Below are 24103 nucleotides of genomic sequence, written 5' to 3'. Positions count from 1 at the left end.
AGGCGACCCCTGTGAAAGGGTCGTTCGACCCCCAAAGGGGTCGCGACCCACAGGTTGAGAACCGCTGCAACCGGTTTGGCTCAGTGGATAGAGCGTCGGCCTGCGGACTGAAGGGCCCCAGGTTCGATTCCAGTCAAGGGCATGTACCTTGGTTGCAGGCACATCCCCAGTAGGGAATGTGCAGGAGGCAGCTGAATTGATGTTTCTCTCTCATCGATGTGTCTAACTCTCTATCTCTCTCCCTTCCCCTCTGTAAAAAAAAAATCAATAATATATATATATATATATTTTTTTTTTTTTTTAACAAAAGAAACCAAGATTTGGGCACTAGGTGTGCTCATTGCTACCAGGGTATCCTACCTCCTAGGCCCTGTCAGGTATCAGAGTAAGGAAATGCTGTGTGTGTATAAACTATAGGGCACACACAAACATCTATAAATATTTCTGTATGTAACTGCCTGTATCGATATTAAGCTAAACATGAGGTCATAGTGACATCTCCAACTCCAGTTCATTACCACCTGGATCATTCTAGCCTTTTCCCCCGTGGATATACAAGTTTTCAACTAGAAACAGGTGTACAGTTCCTTCTGCATCTAGTTTTACAGATCCCACTCATTTCCAAGTTATAGATCAGCATCTTTTCTTCCACCCCCTTCCATGAGGTTGGTTCACACAAGGTGTATTATTTTGTTCCAGTCTTTATTCCAGTTTGGGATTCTCCTAAATGGTTTGTTAAAATTTGCCTACATTAAGGTTCTGAAAGGGCGAGGACTACGCCCTCCACCTTGCCCCAGGTAAGGGCTATGCCCTCCATCTTACCTTGGCCATGTGCTCAGCAAGCTTCTTCCCAGAAGATAGTCAAGGGAAGTGCACGCCATCACTATGACCACATCCTGTGTAATGAGACACCAACTCGTGCCCTGGCCAATCGGCAGGGCCCACAGTCCTTTCTCCTCCCCTTGCCCCAGCCCCCTATAAAACCTCTCTCCACACAGAGTTCTCTCTCTCGGCCACTGGGCTTACCGTTGCATCGGTGAGTGTGGCAGGGGAGCCAAACCCGGGTTTGAAATGAATGACTCTTTGCTTTTGCATCGGACTGACGGGCTCCCTGGGGGTCTTGGGAACTTTGAAATCTGGGCACAACAGTTCTATGGGTTTGGACAAATGCATAGTGTCACATATCCACCCTTATAGTATTATGCAAAATAGTTTTACCACCATAAAGAATCCTCGATGCTTAATCTTTTCAACCCTTCTCTCCCATGGACTCTCTACTAATCTATTTTCTGCCTCTATAGTTCCCTTTTCTAGAACATCCTATAAATAGAATCACATAGTTTGTAGTCTTTCAGATTTTTCACTTAGCAATATACATTTAAGGTTTATCCATGTCTTGCTTAACTTGCTAGCTCATCCCTTAAAAAAACACATTTAAAATTGTAGTAAAATACACATAACATAAAAACTACCATCTTAACCATTTTTAAGTGTACAGTTTAGTGGTGTTAAGTACATTTGTAACAGAGTGAAATGCTCTCTCGGTCTTAATTCTACAATGTATTCTTCTCAGAGCCTCTGGATTAATAGCACCTGCCTCAAATATGCTAATTAACCAAAGGAATTCTGCTTGAGGCTTGAGTTTTTGCCCCAGCAGCCCCTTGCCCAGGGGCCTTTCTTGAAGGGGTTGGGAAGTAATGACTGTTTATCAAAGATTTACGGGAGTCTCCGCAAGGACTCAGGTCAGAGGGGCTCAACCACAGACCAGGATCAAAGGGATTTAGAGCTGCCCAGCTCCTCCTTTGAGTCCTTTTCAGCGCCTAGCCCTCTAGCTCTCTGGGGAGGGAAGGGAGGGGAGGAAACACACCTCTTGCCTTGCCCCTCCTCCCTTCCCTGTCAGAGAAGACAGTCTGAATTGTGGGCCCTCTTAACATGGGTTTGAAGATTATTTCTTCTCAATCAATTAACCTTTCTTTACTCTAAACCAGTGGTTCTCAACCTTGGCTGCACATTAGAATCACCTGGGAATCTTTTTAAAATCCTGATTTCTGGGCCTCATCCTCCAGAAATTCTGTTTGTTACTAATGTTGTGGCCCCACCACATAGGAAACAGAATTTCTGGAGGATGAGGCCCAGAAATCAGGATTTTGAAAAGATTCCCAGGTGATTCTAATGTGCAGCCAATGGTTGGAATACTGGCCTTTCTTTGGAAGCATCGGGTGCACGAACTTTGCACCTGGAACACATTCACATTATTGTGCAACCATCACCCCATTCATCTCCAGAACTCTCATCTTGCAAAACTGAAACTAGACTTGGGCCCCATCAGACCTGCTCTTTCACCTCCAGGCTCGCACTTACTGGACACCTCCTGTGTGCTGCAAACCAATGCATGAGGTGGGTCCCATGACCCCCAAAGCCGTGAGGCAGGAGAAGAAAACTAACGATTATCAAGGAGACAATCACGTTGCATGCCCTTCACAGGTCAAACCCTGGTTCGCTCTTCCCTGAAGTCCACTCCCGCATAACCACCCCGCACACACCCGCTGCCCTGCACTTCCGTCACCTCCCGTCTGCTCAGTCGCCCCATTAATAAAAAACGAGGTGGTTGGTCAAGATGATCTTTAGGTGTCTTTCCAGCTTGACGGTTTTACAGTTTTAGGAGCGGGTAGTAAAACCCTCAGTTTCCTCGCTTCAAAGCAACTGTCAAAACAGAAGTCGCTCACCTTCCCACGCCCCGAGGGCGCACCTGCAAGCCGCCCGGCCCCAAACGCTGAGGTCCCACCCAGCGCCGGCGGGGGCGCCGGCCGCCACGCGCACGCGCAGTGGTCCCGGCGCGGCGTCCCCGGCTCCCTGCAACCGCTCGCGCCCGCTCCAGTCCCTGGGAGAGGGGCCAGGGCGTGGCCGTGCGGGATGACCCTTGACCCCTCCGCCAGTGCCCTAGCAGAGCGGGCCGCGCCGCCTCTCCCTTCCCTTCCTCTCCAGCTCTAGCCCCAGCACCTCGGCGGGGAGGAGCCCTCCGGTGACGCGCGGGGCAGCTCGTCTAGAGTCCGCCCGCCCCGAGGGCCGGAGCAGGGGGCGGGGCCGCAGACTTCGGACTCCAGCCCCGAGACCGACCGCCTGCTGCCGAGCAGACCCGCAGCCTAGTCTGGGGGAGCGAGCCATGACGACGCTGCGGGGGCTCTGGCCCGAGGTGCAGGACACCTGCACCTCGCTGGGTTTGATGCTGTCGATCGTGCTGTCCGTGGCGCTGGCCCGCGGGGTCCTCCAGCGGCACGTGCACCGGCCTACGGCCCACACCTTCGTCTTGGAGTTTCTGGCCACCTTCCAGCTCTGCTTCTGCACCCTTGAGCTGCAGCTGCTCGGCGAGCAGGAACCCGCGCACCCCACCTGGTCGCTGACGCTAACCTACTTCTTCTCGTTGGTGCATGGCCTGACTCTGGTGGGCACGGCCAGCAACCCGTGCGGTGTGATGATGCAGATGATGCTGGGGGGAATGTCCCCCGAGACGGGGGCGATGAGGCTGTTGGCTCAGCTGATGGCTGCTCTGGGCAGCAGGTACTGTATAGGCGCCCTGTGGAGCCTGGGACTGACCAGGTATCACGTCGGTGAGAGGAGCTTCGCTTGCAGGAACCCCATGCACGTCGACTTGCCCAAAGCCGTCGTCGTTGAGGCCATCTGCTCCTTTATCTTCCACAGTGCCCTGCTGCACTTCCAGGAGGTCGGAACCAAGCTTCGTATCCACATGCTGGCAGCACTCATCACCTTTTTGGTCTATGCAGGTTTGTTATTCCCACAAAACACTCGGTTCGTCTGGACCTCTTGACCTGAGGCTCTAAGCTCTTTACCAAGATGTATTTGAAACCCCTGAACCTCCGTGATGTCAGTACTAGTATCCCCGTTATTCTAACCATGTTGCGTCCCGTTCTTTACCAATAGGGCCAAAATATTGGTCCTCCATTCAGTGCCTTTTCGAACACTCAGAAAAAGGAGCCACTTCTGTGCTGAAACTGAGAACTTGTGAGCTATTGCCAAGGGTTCAAATATCCCACAAAGGGATTGTTTCAATGGCAGAGAGGAAGATAAGTTATCAGCTACCTCTTTCCTCAAGCCAAGCTGGTATAGATCCTTTCTGACACTCACTGAAAAATGATCCTGGGCTTAAAAAGTTCCTTCCAATTTAAAGCTACATGATTGGTTAATAGTAAGAGTGGCAAGTACAGTTCAGTTCAGTTCTATTTCTTAGTTCTTTTCCTGAAAAATTACTTAAAAGTAATTTATTTCCTTTTTTTATCTTTAAATTCTTTATTAGTTAAGGAATTACAAATGTGTCCTCATTCCCCCCCCCATTAACCCCCATTCTCCCCCCCCCCCCCCCATGCTCTCATCCCCTTGTTGTCCATGTCCATTGGTTTGGCTTATATGCATGCATACAAGTCCAGTAATTTATTTCCTTAATAATTCATCTTGAGTAATAAATGAACTTTTATTTATTTATTAAATATATTTTGTTGATTTTTTACAGAGAGGTAGAGAGAGGGGGAGAGGGATAGAGAGTTAGAAACAGCGATCAGCTGCCTCCTGCACACCCCCTACTGGGGATGTGCCCGCAACCAAGGTACATGGCCTTGACTGGAATCAAACCTGGGACCCTTCAGTCCGCAGGCCGATGTTCTATCCACTGAGCCAAACCGGTTACGGCATAAATGAACTTTTAAGTGACTTAATCAAGAAAGATGCTTTAAAAGTAAAACTTGGCTCTCACTGGTTTGGCTCAGTGGATAGAGCATCGGCCTGCGAACTGAAGGGTCCCAGGTTCGATTCCAGTCAAGGGCACATGCCCGGGTTGTGAGCTCCACCCCCAGTAGGGAGTGTGCAGGAGGCAGCTGATCAATGGTTCTCTCTCATCGATGTTTCTATCTCTCTTCCTCTCCCTTCCTCTCTGAAGTCAATAAAAATATTAAAAAATTAAAACTTGCTTGAAATTAAAGGTTCTTTTTAAAAACAACTCTTGAGAAATCTGATTTCTTGTAAACCATTTGTTTACCTTGACAGATATCAGATGCAAAAAGAAAAGTTTAATGATGAAATGTGTCATTTTAAAAGATTACAACAAAACATCTTCATTGGGACTATATCTGAATTATAAAATGTTTTGGAGGAAAGGAAATATGTAGTAAGAGTTTACCTTCTTCCCATTAAAATTAAAATATGAGTAGAAGCAAACCTTGAGCTGAGGACTCCTACTAAACACATGCTTGCCCTCCTAGGGTAAAGTAAACACCACGAATGTTTTCCTTTCTTTAGATCTAGTACCATTCTTTTTTAGACACAGATGGAAATAAATGGTATAGGCAAGAGGGCAGGATATAATGCATATTTGAGGAGTTGGTGAATAGTTGTTTATTAGCGTTTTAGGTTTTAGCTAAAGCAGAAACATCCTCCATATATAAACAGGGTCATCCCTTGCAAAATGTTTTGCCACAGTTGGGACACAGTTGAGGGTACTCAGAAGTCACCACCAATACAGGTCACGTTAAAACAGCTGATTATGTATTTTAAGACAGAACATAACTGTCCAGCACTGTAGCCACAGGCTCCTTGGATAGCCAGTGGCCAAGTGTCTGATTGTGTATTTACTGATTTAGCACCCTGCACTTTGATGCACAAATTGAGGCCACTGAAGTCATTACCACTTATGTACTTAATTGGTTTCCCAAATTAAGAGGGGGGGAAAGGTGGGGGGAGGGGGGGAAGAAGCTGTGTGACCTATTAGCATGTTAAAGCTATAAAATTGCTAATGCAGATTTCAAGCAAATCTTCCTTAACTTAGACATGGGAAATTTTAGCTTACTGAACAGAGTAAGAGAGGACTGCATTCATTTTTTTTAATTTGATGTTGAAAAAAATTATTTTATACATCTAAGTTGTCTTTACTACAGCCCCCAGTTCATTTCCTTTGTAGAATTTTTATACACTTGTTTTCTGATATAATGTCTGTTTTCCTTCACTAGACAGTAAGCTTTATGAGTAGAGAGACTAAAATTGATTCATTATAACATATAACCATGACTTAGCATGGTGTCACCTGCTACGAAATAAATAGTAAGGATTTTTAGAATGAGTGAATCGGCAAATACTCTATTCACTTTTTAAAAATCATACAGAAAGAAATAATATATATATGGGCATTCCACATGTAATGTCTAAGGACTTTGAAAATAAGCACAATAAATTATCCGAAGAAATTGTAGGATTTTTACTTTATTAATTCAGGAGTTTTTCATGATGAATAGAAGTAAGATTTTTGTCAGTGGAGAAGGGAATTAAGCTTTTTACATGTTTTCATTTTTAATACAATAACCATCTGAAACAGGTGCTAATTTTAAGATGAAAAATAAGTTCAGCCGAAACCGGTTTGGCTCAGTGGATGGAGCGTCGGCCTGCGGACTGAGAGGTCCCGGGTTCGATTCCGGTCAAGGGCATGTGCCTGGGTTGCGGGCATATCCCCAGTGGGAGATGTGCAGGAGGCGGCTGATCGATGTTTCTCTCTCATCGATGTTTCTGACTCTCTCTCTCCCTCTCTGTAAAAAATCAATAAAATATATTTAAAAAAAGAAAAATAAGTTCAAATAAAAGTTCAAGACATTTTTAAAAGTATGTATTTTTATTTCAGCAAGAAGGGAAACATCAATGATGAGAGAGAATCATTGATTGATTGGCTGCCTCCTGCACACCCCACACCGGGGATCGAGCCCACAATCCGGGCATGTGCCCTGACAGGGAACTGAACCCTGACCTCTTGGTTCATACTTCCGACACTCAACCACTGGGCCATACCAGCTGGGCTCAAGACATTTTATATTATGCTAGTTATAATAGAATGGTTAAGAGGAGTTGGACTGTTTCCTTAGGAGAGATACTTAATTTGGGTTTTTCCTCATTTTTAAAATGAAGAATACTACTATCTTTATCAATTGTGAGGAATAGAGTAATGTATGCAAGTTCTTAGCATAGTACCTGCTACTAATATTCTGGTCACTAGAAAGGGCTAGTCCACTGTAAATTAGTTCACGGACATTCTGGATTATACATGAGTCTGATGGGATTTTAGGAGTGTCATTCTGTCAGAGAATGTGATTCCCTTTAGGAGTGCTGAGAAACATTAGTGCCTAGAATTTGAGATTTAGCTTTTCACTGTGGTGACTTCACTCAGTTCATGCTGTCCTCCAAGTCTCTTTCTTCACAGCAGCTGGCCAGATCTCCCCACTGATACCTATTCTTCAAGATGTTAAGATTTCTCCCTTTCAAATGCCAATGATAGGTAGCTTGTTTTTCAAAGCCATTTTCTGTTAGATCTATGCCTGGTGCATGATTTCTTACTTTTTAAATAATTCATATTTAATTACACAATACATGTGTTCTTTTTGTAAAAAAAACTGACACTACCAGTGGGACTAAAAGTGACTTTTGACTGTCATCCTCATGCCTATCCCCTGCCCTTCTCTGTGTACTCTTTCCTCCAGGGCAATCCTCTGTGCATGTGTTGTGTGTCCTTTCAAACTTTTTTTCCTGTCCATTTATTTTTTATATATATATAGATAGATAAGACCCTACAGAATCCAGTATGTGTGTTTGTGTTAACATAATAAGTTTCATACCTTACTTTCTGGGTTTGCTTTTTATGGTGGTGGTTGTAAGGATTTATCTTGGAGATCTCTCATTATTTCCAAATATTGAATGTTATTCCAAATTAACAATAAACTAATGTACTTAGCTGTTTTCTTATGACTGGGCATGTAGGGCTAACTAGACCATGAGTCCTGAAAAGCAGTTGACAGGATTTGTGCTTATTGTTCATGACTACTCAGTTACTTCTTGGCAAAAAAATTTTTGTAGCCACTTTACTGAGGTATAATTTACATACCATTCCGTTACTTCTTTAGGGCTCTCTTGACAAGTAAAAATGGAGTTAATGATAATGCTTTGGTCCATTTTACTTTTTGTTTTCAACACAAAGGTATGCTATGTCCAAGAGAAACCTGAGGTACTGAATCCATTTTTTAATGTATTTTCATTTTATTTTTATTATTTATTCATTTAAATTAAAAAACAGCCAAATCTCCTATTTTATAAAACCTTATAGGAACAGCAATAGAGCAGATTCATTCTGAATGTACATTTTACAATAATATATAGGAAAAGCACTGGATTAACACTCTTTTCTTCTTCTTTTTTATTCTCACCTGAAGAGTGAGGATATTCTTCCATTGATTTTTAGAGTGGAAGGGAGGGAAGGGGGAGACAGGGAAAGAGAGAGGAGAAAGAAACATCAACTGATTGCCTCTTACACATGCCTGACCAGGGGTGGGGATCAAACCTGCAACCCAGGTAGGTGCCCTTGACTGGGAATTGGACCTCTGGTGCACAGATGGATGCTCTAATCACTGAACCATGCAAGCCAGGGCTGGATTAACTTTCTTAATAACCTGTTGGGTTTTTTTGCATCTGGCATATTATAATCTATAAGCTATTTTTATATAGACAGGTGATTCTACAAAGAAAGATCATAGAATAAGAATGCAGTTGGCTCCTGTATTTGGAACCCCACAGGTTCTGAATCTATGAGTTCAAATCCACAGATTCAACCAACCATGGATCAAAAACATTCTTAAAAAATTATGTTGTTGCTGACATGTACTATGTAGCTAGGACTATGATAATTGTGTCTATACTGACTGTATGCACTTTTTTGTTGTCATTATTCTCTATATAATAAATAACTATTTATAGAGCATTTACATTGTATTAGGTATTATACGTAATCTTGAGATGACTTAAAGTATAGGGGAGGATGTGTATGTATATATGCAACTACTATGCCATTTTATATAAGGGACTTGGACAATTATGGATTTTGGTATCCGCAGGGGCTCCTGGAACCAATCCTCCACAGATACCAAAGGGCGACTGTCCTTAACTATGTAAAACAAAAGTTAGATTTAATAACCCCTTTATTTTCAGTTACAAGAAAATATAAGATACATGGTTTGGTATCACTCTGCTTAAAATGTATTACAGGAGGAAGTCTAACAGGAGCTATATTTAATCCAGCTTTGGCACTTTCACTACATTTCAAGTGTTTCGATGAAGATTTCCTTCAATTTTTTATAGTATATTGGCTGGCTCCTTCTTTAGGTAAGCATGTTTTTATTTAATATGATTGAAAGATCAATTTATCTTGAAATATGGTATGGAATATCACTGTAGCACATCAATTTCTAAAGCCAGAGAAGGCACAAAAAAGAAAATAAAAAGGATAGTTAACATGCCTGAAATAACAGTTTATCTTGTGCAGTATCCTTTAAAACTGTTTTTATCTTCAAAGAAGCAAAATTATCTAGTTAAGGATAGTCAGTTACAAGTATGATACCACTTAACAAAAAACTCTCAGATGAGGGCAAAAAAAATGAGGAGTGATTAATTTCATTAAAAACTTATTTTTTTTACTAAAGAAATTAGTTTTTCAAATTTGTGTACTCCAGATAAAATACTATTAGTTCATTTGACTCATTTTTCAGAAAAGCATTTTATATAACAATGTGTACCTGTAATGAGCACAGCTTTAAAATCCACAAGATTCATTACTGTTACTTCTATTAAATCAGAAGATATATAAAACTCCTCTATATAGATGGGCCAAATAACACAAAAAGGTATAAAGTAACTGTAGTGATAATATGCACTTCTTTATATGTTATTGATTAGTCATTTGTTTTAAGCTTGATTATAATTCATAACTATAAGTGAGTATGAGGATACCTGGCTTTTTATTAGTTCATCCTTATTTTTATCTACAGTTAGCAGTTTGTTTCTTGTTGCTCGGCTCCGTTTGTTTTCCTTAAAGGGTACATATAGAAGGGAACAAGGGCACAGGTTTGAACAGCCCTCACACTTTACTCCTGCCATTTACCTCCCATTCCTTTATGTAGTATCTGTTATGTTAATATGCAGGTCTAAACATGTAGAATATCAGAGAAAACCTGCATTTTAAAATGCTAATATTGGTGTTTTTCAGTTCAACAGATTGCTAGTTTTCCAATAATAAATGCTTTAAAGATAAATTTTCTCTATTTTTGATTTTTAAGAAGTTAAAAAGGTCACTAATTGGACAGGTCTAGCGATAGTTTTCATGTGGAAAAATCTCTAATATGTCTTATTTGAAATCAACATATATTATTAACATTATATACATATTTGTTTAATGCATCCCAAATATGATGTTAATAATAGGCCCATGATACTAAGGAATTGTTTCACCCATTACTTGAAAGAATGCTAAAAAGTAGGCCTTTCCAGAAGAATTTGATAAGAAATCAGTAGTAATGACACTCTCTGTAAAAGGACCCTGACATTTTACTTTAAACACAGGTCCAAATCACTCCATAATTTCTTCTTAAAGAACATACTGGGGGGAAAATCTCATGACAAATAAAAAAAGAAACTATCATCTCTGCCCCTTTAGAAAGTACAGTATACAAACTAGCGAGTAGCAGGAAGGGAAAAAGGATATATTCTCTTCCTGTTATTGTAGTCCAAACAAGGAGGTAATGTTGTATATGGCCATTACCAAAGCACTTTAAAGAACCACTTATCCAAAAACAAACCAAACAAAATACAAATATACTTTTATCCATTCCTTTGCTTCCTATTTAAGGAATCCTTTAAAACTGGAATTAGAATCAACTTTTATGCAATTATGTATGGCCCTACTTAGCTTGTTGAAAATAAGCAAAGATTCTTAGTTGGCCTAAAGACCTCCTTTTTTCTAAATAGACCCAACATAAAAATTCCTGTTGTCATTTTTGGTTTAAGGAGGCATGTTCCTATATTTCTATATATATTTTATTGAGGTCAGAGAAGAAGGGAGAGTGGGAGAGATGGAAACATCCATGATTAGAGAGAATCATTGGTCAGCTGCCTCCTGCAGGACCCCTACTGGGGATCAAGCCCACAACCCGGGCACGTGCCCTTGACCTTGGAGTTGAACCTGGGACCCTTCAGTCCGCAAGCTGATGCTCTTTCCACTGAGCCAAACCAGCTAGGGCTGTCCCTATACTATTTCTTTAAGAGACTTATGAATGAGAAACAATACAGGAATCCTTCAATATATATATATGGATAAGAGGTGTGAAAATATGGCAGTTTTTAGAATACAGTGGGGCCTTGACCTACGGGTGTCCCGACTAACGAGTTTTTCGAGATACGAGCAGTCTCTCGGCCGATTTTTTGCTTTGAGTTGTGAGCTAAAATTCGGGTTACGAGCCAGCTTCAGATATCCCACCGCTAGTTGGCGCAGCAAATGTCACAGTGAACGCCACAACATCAGCCCAGCATCACTTGTCTCACTTGTTCACTTTTTGATTTGACATACGAGTAATTTGATTTACGAGCTCCGTCACGGAACAAATTGAACTCGTAAGTCAAGGCCCCACTGTACTGAATTTCAGCTTACAATGAATATTGTCATACACTGAAGTTACATTCCCATTGGAGGGAAAAATATGGCCTCAAATGAAATAAGGTCACAATTAAAGTCAAAGAGGGATAAGAAATAAGAAATTATATTTTTACAAAAGTCATTCAAAGAGCTAAGTAAGAGACAGGAGTCAAAACAAGCAAAACCCCATAAAGCTACATTAGGCAATGCCATGGGGTGAAATGGACAGCAATGCCCAGACAGCTATCTTCTTTTCCTTTCTTTTTTGACCAAGCAAGGAGCAAGCTATTCTTGAAAACCACAGGCCTAGTTCTTGTTTCTCTTCATAGCGGATATTGTAATTCCTTTAATGCCCCCTGCCATCTCCCCAAAATTAATTTAAAATGTTATAAATGTGATTATAAGACTAGATATAAAATTATTTCTCTAATTTACACATATCATAGAATGAAAATTACATTTGCTTATATGAAATGGGAATTCCATTTTAGAAAAAAGTTTTCCATGTGATGTCTTATTTTCTAGCTCTGACTTTATAAAGAAAATGCCGGATTTGGTGGATCATAACCTAGGGATTGTTCTGACATTTTTTTCATTTCAAGCCTTTGGTTGCAAAACAGACTCATCTTTTTCAAATTATGTTAAGCTATCCAAATGCTAATTAAACCTTAAGGTTTCCTGTTGTTACCAAATAAGAGTAATATAATATCAAATCTGCACGTGACACTCACTCATTCTTAATCTTAGTTAAAACTGACCTAGAGCTTTAGACTTAAGTATGTTAAGATAAAACATATTAACTATTGGAGACTTCCCTTTCAAGGCAGTGATTTGAGCACTCTACTCTAACCCTGTTCCTCACTGAAAAATCAACCAGGACCTACATGCTAGATTTGCCTGGTATGTCCTCAAAATGAAGATTTACTATTACGTCATTTTTTTTTCATATTTAAGATTTAAAATTTCAACATTAACCGAAATTTTGTTCTAGATATTTTGCTTGATACAGCTTTAAAAGCTATTAACGGTTAAGATTTGATGAAAAAATGAGAAGAGATAAAGTAATATAACATAGTGTTCTTTTTTGATCATTCCAAGTGAAAACTCAAGAGTGCTTTCAGTTGTTTTATTTTCCCAGAACATCCTTAGGGCAGCGATTTTCTTTCTTTTTTTTCTAATCCTCATCTGAGGAAGTGAACACCCCCACCACCACCCACCCATTGATTTTTAGAGAGAGAGATCAATGTGAGAGAAACATTGATCGCTGCCTCCCGTATATGACCGGTGCAACCTAGGCCCTGGCAACCTTTAGGTGTAAGGGGTGATACTCCAACTACTGAGCCACCTGGCCAGTGCTAGGGCAGCAATTTTCAACAGGTATGCTGCCAGAATTTTTAAAATCTGCAATACCTGAATATTTAGTCAGGGGCACTGACCTTTTCCCTTAAGATTGTCAAATAAAAACAACAACAACAAAAAAAAACAATAACCAAGAACAGCCAACATAACTATAGATAGGTATCTGGTGTGAATGAATCAAAATTATACCTATTTTTTGGGTCAGATTGGCAAAAAGTGTATTTTTTGGTGACTGCAGAATTTTAGTAGTTTATGTGTGCCATGAGATGAAAAAGGTTGAAAAGCACTACTCGAGAATATGGGGGACAGTGTTGCCATTTTAAAGAGCAAATGGAGACCCAAGTCCAGAGGTTCTCGCTCAGTAAGTCAGTAATGGAGTCAGAACTAGAACTCCAACTATTTAGGTTTGGTTTATCCTCTATGTTTAGATCTTACTGGTTTTACCAAGTACATATTGTTTTTAAGGGTTCATAGTTGAAGAAGAATAATGCGAGAATATTAGATTTAGAAACGATCTACATTTTATGTATAATTGATGTAGCTAATTCTTTTAAACATTGCTTTCCAATCTCTAGGTATATAATTGTACATATAATCTTAAGTTATACCTACTTGTTGATTATGAATTTTAGAGATTTGTTTTTATTTTATTGTGTTTTATCTTCCAGGTATACTGTTGATGATTTTGACATTCAGCTTGTTCCTTCCATGGCTGTATAACAACCATACAACTAACAAGAAGGAGTAACTATTCCAAAAGACTCAGACTAAGTCACAAGACAGTCTGGTTGGACGTGATAAAGACTTTGTCTCCTCAGATTCAGCACACTGGCTGCACTGGATTCATCAATGTCACTTCCTTTGAGGAAGCTGCCTTAGTTTTCATCCCTGGGACTTAAAAAATTACTATGAAAATGAGGCATCCTGTATTTCTCAGTTAAGACTTGTTCTTTTGAGTGTGTATTAAATGCTGCTAGCAGAGACTCACTACATTAACTATAAATCAAGTGATAATTGTTCATTTTGGTGAGGAAAAAAAATGAGTACAGGGTGAGAAAGGAAGGGAAGGTGATGGGAGGCCCAAAGAAAGTGTGTATATCAAGTGTCTCCTGAATGAACAGGATTTTTAACCACAGTACTAGTCATGCTCTCAGACCTGGAGAGGATACTTTTCAGCCAGTACCTCACACAGTGATACCCAGTGTCATCTTTCAATAGGAAAGTTGCTTTTGGAAGCAGATTATATACCCACTCATATTCCCAGGGTTTCCTAAATTTTAAATATATTCTAATCTAAACTATTTTCTCTAAACAGAGCGGCTCACTAGCTTTAGGCAAGTTGTTATTCTTTAATAGTATGCTGTATAATATCACAAAGCACCCATACAAAGTCAAGATGTAACCTTTTCACACTCATTTGATCCTAATCAAAGTAGGCAGGGCATGTATTTTTAATCTGTTTTACAGATAAGGAAACTAAGTCTAGGGAGTGTTTCGGCCCTGCCCAAGTTCAAACACCATCTTGAGGACTTCTACTTTAATACAAAAAAATTCTCAGTCATCAATATGACTAAAGGAAAATGAAAATTTTGAAGAAACATTAAATATTTTATAACAGTAAAATTTGTTTAGGAATTAACTAGCCTTTTTTTTTTTTTTTTTTTTTTTTTAAGGCTTAAAGAACCTTCAAAATTTCCCCTATTTCCTTTATTGTATGAGGTCTACTTTAATGAAAGTTCTGGCCATAAAAGGTTAGGTGTGTTTCTCTTCAAAGGCAATTCCATTATCAGGGTTAGAACTGAAGTAAACAAATATGGGGTGAAATAAAATCTGTTTGAGCAGTAATCAATCAGGCAAGTGACAAACTGCCAGGTACTTCAAGTGCTGCTTGGTGATCAGCTTGTACAGTCCCTCTTTACACCTGCAGACTGAACTATGGCAAGGCAGCCAGCCAGCCAGTTTGGCAACCGTGGACTCACACCTTAGTAGTTTTTTTTAAAATATATTTCTTTATTGATTTCAGAGAGGAAGGGAAGAGAAAGAGATAGAAACATCAATGATGAGAAACACTGATCGGCTGCCTCCTGCACGCCCCCTACCGGGGATCAAGCCCGCAACGCAGGCATGTGCCCTTGGCTGGAATCGAACCTGGGACCCTTCAGTCCGCAGGCCAACGCTCTATCCACTGAGCCAAGCTGGCCAGGGCACCTTAGTAGTTTCTATTTTTATTTTATTGTTTTAATATATTTTATTGATTTTTTTTTTTTTTTTACAGAGAAGAAGGGAGAGGGATAGAGAGTTAGAAACATCAATGTGAAGGAAACATCGATCAGCTGCCTCCTACACACCCCCCTACTGGGGATTTGCCGGCAACCAAGGTACATGCCCTTGACTGGAATCGAACCTGGGACACTTCAGTCTGCAGGCCGACGCTCTATCCACTGAGCCAAACCGGTTAGGGCAGTAGTTTCTATTTTAAAAGCAGAGTTCATAAAATTGTGACAATGGCTAAATTCAGTCTCTGACATGTTTTTTTGTTGTTAATCCTCACCCAAGGACCTTTTTCCATTGATTTTTAGAGAGTGGAAGGGAGAGGTCGAGACAGAAACATCAATGTGAGCTGGGGAGGGAGCCTGCAACCTAGTTACATGCCTCTGACAGAAATCAAACCCAGTTCCCTTCAATTTGTGGGCCTATGCTTTATCCACTGAGCCAAACCAGCCAAGGCATGACATGGTTTATTTGGCCTGCACAGTATTTAAAAACACACACACACACACACACACACACACACAGCTAATATTTTGTCTTTTTCACATAAAAATCCAGTTTCCTCTTGCAAAATATCAAAATATCTGGCAATACTAGGCCTGAATTCTGCTCCCTATAAAAAACATGCCATCAGTTATGGCATCTGCTACCGGGGTACTTCTTACTGCAGTTATCTACTGTACAGTCCCAATTCCCCATTGATCCTTTAAGAACTCAGTTCCTGTCTTACTCTCTCTACAATACTACTCCACTATATTTCTTATGATTTCAATGCCCATACAGATGATGCTTACAGTGTCTTGCCTCTCAGTATGTCAGCTAAACTGAAAGACTCAATAGTTTTTCCTATTCTGTCTCAGCTACAACTTTGGTCATAACCTTGAATTTGTCATTAGCAATAACTCAGACTCTTCTATAATCTCAACACCCCACTCTCCAACACTAACACCTCTTTCCAGCTTGAGGACACTATTTCCAATGATTCCTTGACCTTCATGGGGAGCTTTTGTTCATTGCTACCACCCCCTTTTCACATCTCACTCCTCTCAAGTGTTCTCTTAAGTGTGTATGTTCCCCCATGTCCCGCGTGGTTCAGGGTTCAGGATCTGGAAGAGGGGCCGCACACAAATGAAAGAGACGAGATGAGATAATTCGGAAATTGGGGGGCCAGGCGAGAGTCCATCCCAAGAGGATGGATTCCGCTTGTGCTCAGGCCTCGCCATCTTTTTATTCAGTTTGGGATCCACCCATAGACCTTAGGCAAGTTCCAGTAAAAAACAGAATATCTTATCAGTAAGGATTTACATGACTCTGGTGGGGAATTTGCTTCAGCTAACCATTGTCTGGACTAAACAGTGGGTGCATAGCTCTGACCTTTGCCAGGGCTTCAAGGGTCACCAGCCTTCCTGGCTCCTTGTCCACACCTCTCTGCTAGAGAAGACTAGAGGCGGCTTCCCACGCTTAAGCAGCTTAAATTACACACTTGCATACCATTTTAACTTCCTTGTTTCTTTATCTCTTCATCATCCTCACATGGCTTAACCACAACTTGATAAATCTGCTTATTCCATGCCTGCACCTGAACAGTTCTTTCAAAGAATTTTTCTGTAAAGGGAAGAAAATGTGGGCAGTAGCTGAAGGAGAAAGTTTGGTCAAGAGATTTTTTTTTTTTAATGGGAAAGATATCAGCATGTTTATATGCTGACCAGAATGGTGCAGTAGAAAGAAAATAACTGATGATGTAGGAGAGGAAGGGGAGATTTAGTGAAGACAGAATCAAATACACAACGGTAGGGGCTGGCTTCAACCAGAGGCATAGACAGCTCATTCATAGTAACAGGAGAAAAAGCAACATATTGGCACAAGAAGAGTTAGGTAGGTAGATGTGGTGGTGGGAGTTTGAAGCTCTTCAATTTTCCTCTTCCCAATTTCTCTAAAAGCATTCTAATCAGGCCTTCAATTCCAGCATTCCACTGAAACTCTTGCCAAGAATTTCCATGTTGTTAAATGGAACTCTCATCCTTCCTATCAGTATTGGATACAATTGATTTCTGTCTCCTGAGAACACTTGTTTCAGAAAATCATTTTCTCAAGTTTCTTTAGATAGTTCTTCCTCCTTTCCCCAAACTACATGATAGTCTCCCAGGGCTCACTTCTCTGAGCTCTTTTCTATTTATACTTACTGCCTTAGTAATTTTATCCAGTCCTGTGGCCTTATAGCAGCATCTATATCCTAATGACTGCCAAATTTGTATCTCTAGCTTATATAACTCGACTCATATTCATCTGTATATATGACATTTCTCTTTGGCTAGTAACTTAATTCAAACTGCGTAGTTTATCCAATCTATTGATGGGGTATTCTAGTCATTCACTTCAAAAAAAATTTTTTAAATTGATGAGAGACAAACATTGATATGTTGTTCCACTCATCCATGCATTCACTGGTTGCTTCTTATAAGTGCCCTGACCAGAGATTGAACCTGCAACCTTGGCGTATTAGGACAATGCTCTCACCAACTGAGCTACCAGGACAGGGCCTAGTTATTCACTATTAAAGCAATGCTTCAATAAACATTCTTGTGCACACCTCCTGTGTACATGTGTTTTTCTAGGAAGGTAGGCTTTCATAATGTTCATTATGGCCTAGTTTGGTCCAAGCCTCCACCTACTTCCTATTTCCCAGATTACTGCAGTTAACTTCCTGTTTCTACCCCTGAGCGATCCTATCAATATATGACACAGCTTCTTATTTCTGACATAAATGCATGTATTCCTCCAGTTAACTATTATAAAACTGTAGGAAATGGGTGTTAATGTGTTGGGGAAAACTGCCTATCAACCAATGGGACTTCTGGGTTATACTAACATCACTGTCCTATTTAGCAATTATTTGTGAACTAGTTCACATTATTTAAAAAACATGCTATAACAAAACTGTACTTGAATGCTAGGGCTAGAATAACTACAATTTAAATAATCCTACATGGTGAATAAGTTTCCTTGCTTCTAAATGGCATACAAGATTCCACAACTTCTTGTGGAAATATGTATTTTTTAAATGTATTTTTATTAATTTCAGAGACAAAAAGAGAGGGAGATAGAAACATCAATGATGAGAGAGAATCATTGACCAGCTGCCTCCCTGCACGCTCCCTACTGGGAATCGAACCCAGGACCCTTCAGTCCACAGGCCAATGCTCTATCCACTATGCCAAACAAGCTAGGACTATAGCAGCTTCTTAACTAGAATCTTTGCCTTTAGTCTTCCTCCTTGACATTCTAAGTTGGCCAGACTTGTATCCTAATCTACCACTTCAGTCCCTCACACAAAAAACTGCAATGGCTCCCATAATAAACCCCACCTCCCCAGCCCCCATCACAGCACTTAATATTCTGCCTATTTCCTAGCTTGAACACCTTGAAGCACCTATATCTTTTTTTTTTTTAATTTTATTGATTTTTTACAGAGAGGAAGGGAGAGGGATAGAGTTAGAAACATCGATGAGAGAGAAACATCTATCAGCTGTCTCCTGCACACTCCCCACTGGGGATGTGCCCGCAACCAAGGTACATGCCCTTGACTGGAATCGAACCTGGGACCCTTGAGTCCGCAGGCTGACGCTCTATCCACTGAGCCAAACCGGTCAGGGCGAAGCTCCTATATCTTAATCTGTGTACTCACCACCAAAGAACAGGCACTCAAAATGTATCTTTTGTTTAAATGAATTAAAAACTCCCTATCAATCCAAAATACTTCCCATTCCTTCACAATTTCCTCCTACTATAGCTAGTCAATCTTCTTGATATACACTGGTTACCCCCTCATAGTTATACTAAAGTCTACGATTACTCTAGCCTCTGAGCCATTCTTTTACCATCAAAGGTGACAATCTCAAACTGCAAAATCACCTCAGAAAAGACTGAAAAACAAGCAAATTTCAAATGTCCAAATGTTAATTCCATAACTTAGAGACCAGTTAACAGAAATGTGCATGTTGCCCTGGCCGGTGTAGCTTAGTTGGTTGAGCATCATCCGTGCACCTAGGGGTCTCAGGTTTGGTTCAATTCCCAGTCGGAGCACATGCCCAGGTTGCAGGTTTAGTCCCAGTCAGGATGCAGTCAGGAGGCAACCAGTCAATGTTTCTTTCTCTCCTGCCGGAAGCCGGTCCATCCTTGCTGCTTGACACAGTCGCTGCAGGAAAGAAACATCCGCACAGCATATGTTTCAAGGGACCTGGTGTATATGGCATACTGTTCTTAATATGTTTGCTAACCTTCTTGGTGCTATGTGTTTTAACCAAGGTCACCTCTCCGAGAAAGGTTGTTTCCCCAGGTAGGGATTTTCCCCTGAAGTTAGGGAGGGAATAAAACCCCTTAACTAATTGCCAGGCGGGTAGTTAATCACTTTAACTACGAACAATCATGCTTAAGCTACATAATCTTTACTCCCTGGAATGGAGATAAGAAACGCCCTAACCTTTGGAATAGAGATTGATAGGATTGGAATCAACTGGTATAAATACAGATGTAACAAGACAACAGGACACAGAACCGAGAGACAGAACCTGGCTACAGAACCTGGCTAGAACATGGCAAGAGAACCTGACTAGAACCTGGTGACCGAACCTGGCTGGAGAACCTAGCTAGAGAACATGGCAAGAGAACCCGGACAGAACTTGGCTGGAGATCCTGGCTGGAGAACCTAGACAGAACTTGGCTGGAGATGCTGGCTACAGAACCTGGCTATGATGATCACCTGAACGCTGCCTCCGTGTCATTCATTCTTCGCCGACTCCGTCCACACCTACGGGAAACCCTGGACCTGCTGGGGTTGGACCCCAGCACTCCCCCTCTCCTTTCCTCTCTCTAACATTAATATATATATTTGTATATATAATGTGTGTGTACATGTTAACAGTTTATGAATAAGCCTCTCCTCTTGAAGACAACTGAGCGTGGGGATCACGAAATGAATGACAGACAGGTCACAGAGTAGGAGATCAGTATCCAGAATACAGTACAAGGGCAGACTGTGGAAGTGTAAGTCACCACATTCTTTTCAGAGAACAGTTGAGCAAAATCTAACCAAGTTTAAGATTTACACAAGTATTTTATGTTTCTGGGATTAGCAGAAATAAATGTTTGTGGGTCCTATGGGAAATGCACTTATGGTAGGCATAATGAGAAGAATGTAAGCTAATGTGATAGAGAAACACACACATGTGCATAAGACATGCACATGAATATTCAATGCAGCATTACTTTAATGAAAAACGAACCTTAAATGTCCATCAAGAGGATGGACGAACTGTGCTATACAGCTGCCTATATCAACTTGGATAAAACTCTCAAAGTGTTACACAGTAAAAGCAACAGAAGGATTCAACCAATACAAATTTAAAAATATGGAACCCAATCATGTACAGTATTAATAGGATATATACATACATATGTGCCAAAAATAGAGTTATAATAAATACCAAATTTGGAATAGTGATGGTGACCTCTGAAGAGGGACTGGGATTGGGGGAATATAAAAGAAGCTTCAGTTGTATTTGTATAACTTTATTTCCTCACTGCACGTGAATATACGGACATGTGTTTAATTTAACATGCCAAAAAAATTTCAGAACAGCCCAGCCAGTCCGGTTTAGTGGCCGAGTGTTGACCCAAGCACCAAGAGCTCGCCAGTTCGATTCCCGATCAGGGCATGTGCTCGGGTTGTGGGCTCTATCCCCAATAGGGGGTTTGAAGGAAGCAGCCTATAGATGTCTCTCTCTCTCTTACGCTCTAGAAACCAATAAAAACATTTTTTTTTTTTAAAAAAGAATATATATATAACCCCATTTCCTATCCCTCAGTTTAAAAAAGACTGTGTGTGTGGGGGGGGGGGGGGGGGATGGGAGCGGTGTATTTGTTTTCACATGCAGCCATAATGAAGTGCCACAAGCTGGGTGGTTTAGAAGTATACTGTCTCATAGTTCTTGAGGCCAGAAGCCCAAGACAAAGGTGTTAGCAGGCCCACATTCCCTCTAGAGGTCCTAGACCTATTCCAGGCTTCTCTTAGCTTCTGGTAGCCCCAGGAATTCCTTGGCTTGTAGATCCATTACTACACTCTTCCATCTTCATATGGCCTTAACTTCTATTCATATCTGCTTGTTTCCAAATTACCCCTCCTCTTCATCTCCTATTTCTACCAGAAATAACTATAACCACTTTCTTATGTCCTTCCAGAGGTATCTCATGTATTCACAAGCATGCCAGCTGGCCCCATGTCTTCTATATAAAATATCTTTGCATCCTGATCTTTTCCATTTAATATATCTTGGAGCTTATTCAGTATCAATACATAAGTACTACCTAACTCCTTTTAAGGATAATTTTCTAACCCTTAAATTGTACTGCAAATTGATCCATACCTAATTATAAACAATGAGGTTGTTTTCAGTCTTACTTTTACAAATAAAATTGCAATTAATATCCTTGCATATATAACCTTTACTAATGTGCAAACTATGTATAGGATAAATTTCTTTAAGTGGATTTTCTAGATCAGTGGTTCTCAACCTTTATGCAATAAAAACATCTCTTCCTCGTATGTAGTTATGAATAGTATATGCATAACATATGTAGAGAACTCAGGACAGTAGTTGGTATGAAGGTCTCAGTACATTCCAGTGTCCTTTCTGAGTGGCCCTTTCACTTGCCTATTGTAACAAATTTGGTATTTCTGAGAGGGTCAGAAAAAGAAAAATTACTTTCTTTTCAGTCTACCATGAAAGATGAGGGAAACTAAGGGAAAGTGTTGAAAATAAAACCGGGCTTAATGATGACAAAGTTTAGTCACTAATTAGCCAAGTGATTCCGAATAGCTTTTCTAACCTTATTTTTAAAGTCAAATAATGGTACTGAAGTTCAAGTATAAATCTGTAAATACAAACTGAGTTGATAAGTATGTTAGAAGAAATTACTCCAAATCAAGTGGAAGCAGAAATTCCTTAAAATGTGTTAAATCTTTGCCCTACTAAATATCTGCCAGAAGCTTTAATGACACACTTCCTTACTCATTTCATGTTCATATTCTCAGAAGTCAAACAAAAATAAGACCAACAAGATTCTCATTTTTGCCAACATTAAAAAAAAACAAAAACATTTCCCATTAATGATTTTAGTCAAGAATGAGAGTACAATAACATAGAAAACCTAGATTTATTTGTTAAGCTATTACAAAGACAAAACAATTATCATGTGGAGTACTTTGAGGACTTCATCCCAATTTCATGTGTTCTGCTACAGAAACTGAATGAAGAGGCTACAAATTAAAGGATGTAACATAACCTAAGAAGCTATAATAGAACAGACTGGTGAAACATGGTGAAAGGAGCAAAAGCTAGTCAGAAGCAGCACTTGTGTTAGTATGTGCGGCTGGGATGTTTCCAAAAAGGCTCCCTAGAGATGCCTGAATGAATTAATCTGGGTCCCAATAGTAAAAAGATCCTTACCCCTGTGGAGAACGAGCAGAGGCCTGATTCATCCGAGATCTTTGTCTTTCTTTTTTAAGGGTAAGGGTGTCCTTAGGCCCTAAAGGGGTCTATCTTAGATTCAGCCTCTCTTCCATCCCCTAAGTGCCCGTGCATTTTCACCACATACCCCTGCTAGGTTACGGAAGATACATACACTGAAGGCAGGAATTATAGGACTACTCAGAAGGTACCTAGACAGAAAATTTGGGGATAAAAGATAAACTACAAATACCCTCTTGGTTAAGTAAATTCACCTTGGTTAATAAAGGTCATAGTTTCTTCTGCTGGTGACAACTTGTTGTCTCATACAGTCTGTCTCAAGAAAGAACTGGTTCAGGAAGTTTTGGAGAAGGAAAAATATTTTCATCAACACCCACTCCACAGAGGAAAAGGCACCAAGTTCTCTCCTACAGTTATGAGCAGAATCTGAAAAACAAAAGGTTTACAGTGTTTGTAATAATAATAGCTGTTATTTATTGAACACCTAGTCAAGAGTGCCACCAGACTTAGATATTATTACATCTCAGTCATTGCAACATGCCATCATCCCCTTTTTTCAGATGAGGAAACTGAGGATTAGAGAAGTTATATGCCTTGTCCAAAGACACAGAGCCAGTATGTGGTAGGGTTGAGATTCCACCATTCATGTGTCTTCCCCTTCACCCCATCTCATGTGTTGAGAGGTCCGAGGTTCCACTACCTTGAAAATTTTAATTGTTTCATAAACACTCTAATTAATCCTTGCTCATTCCTTAAAGGCAAACAATTTTAAGTGATTAATAATATACAGGCATTGTTTGAAATTCAGGTCAATTATCCACATGAAGAACTTGCATAAACCTGATGAATAAAATATCTCTCAGCTCCAGTTGTAGCATAAAATGAATAGAAAACAAATCACCTCATTAGAAGTTTGTGGCTATTTTATGGTTATTTCACCATAAAATTACATTACAGAGTATCCTACAAATTCTCTCCTGGGAACTGGAATGACATCCCATTTGTGCAACCATTAGTGACAGACCAAATGAGTTTCTCATAATTAATAGAGTGGTTGGTATTCTCTAGTCTACTTTTCAGGAAGAAATATGTGAAAGCCAAATCAAAAAAATCTGTTTTCCATTTTCAATAAGATATAAAAAGTATTACTGAACTGAAAAACCAACATGCTATAAAGAACATGATAAATAAAATGTAAGACAAAAGGGAAGAATTAAGTTTGTACCAAAAGAGTTCCCATGAAATAAAATGCTGAAGTGATGGCATCTGAAACTATGAGATATGAAAATTAAAGTTAACAGAGCTCCAGCAATATGAATATAATTTTTTAGTTAACTGTAGAGGAGACATTGCTAATTTTAGACTGTATGGCTACCAATGACAGAAGTAAATGTTGCAGAAATAAAAATTGAGTACTTAAAAAAGGAAAAGGACTCTAAGAGAATAT

The 24103-nt window shown here is 40.1% G+C and overlaps 2 protein-coding genes across 3 annotated transcripts in view; one reads left to right on the top strand and one right to left on the bottom strand.

Annotated features, from left to right (window-relative positions):
• The first annotated feature begins 2998 nt into the window (after positions 1 to 2998).
• Positions 2999 to 13862, top strand: AQP11 (aquaporin 11). The gene is made up of 3 exons (XM_059708362.1): positions 2999 to 3782; positions 9082 to 9198; positions 13528 to 13862. Exons 1-3 carry the CDS (start codon positions 3164 to 3166, stop codon positions 13605 to 13607), a joined length of 816 nt encoding a protein of 271 aa, XP_059564345.1. The 5' UTR covers positions 2999 to 3163; the 3' UTR covers positions 13608 to 13862.
• A 6517-nt stretch (positions 13863 to 20379) lies between these two features.
• The window catches only part of CLNS1A (chloride nucleotide-sensitive channel 1A), a 34033-nt gene continuing 30309 nt past the window's right edge, over positions 20380 to 24103 (bottom strand). For both annotated transcript variants that reach the window (XM_059708359.1, XM_059708361.1), the window contains one exon: positions 20380 to 23082. The gene's annotated coding sequence lies outside the window, so the exon portion shown is untranslated. The remainder of the gene's footprint in view (positions 23083 to 24103) is intronic.

This window comes from Myotis daubentonii, chromosome 9, assembly GCF_963259705.1.
Source record: "Myotis daubentonii chromosome 9, mMyoDau2.1, whole genome shotgun sequence".
Classification (NCBI taxonomy): Eukaryota; Metazoa; Chordata; class Mammalia; order Chiroptera; family Vespertilionidae; genus Myotis; species Myotis daubentonii.
This window is presented reverse-complemented; position numbering and strand designations above follow the sequence as displayed.

Coding starts and splice junctions, on each gene's coding strand:
- AQP11 (XM_059708362.1), top strand. CDS start 3,164: ATGACGACGCTGCGGGGGCTCTGGCCCGAGGTGCAGGACACCTGCACC. Junction 3,783..9,081: donor CACCTTTTTGGTCTATGCAG/GTTTGTTATTCC, acceptor AATGTATTACAG/GAGGAAGTCTAACAGGAGCT. Junction 9,199..13,527: donor TTGGCTGGCTCCTTCTTTAG/GTAAGCATGTTT, acceptor TTTATCTTCCAG/GTATACTGTTGATGATTTTG.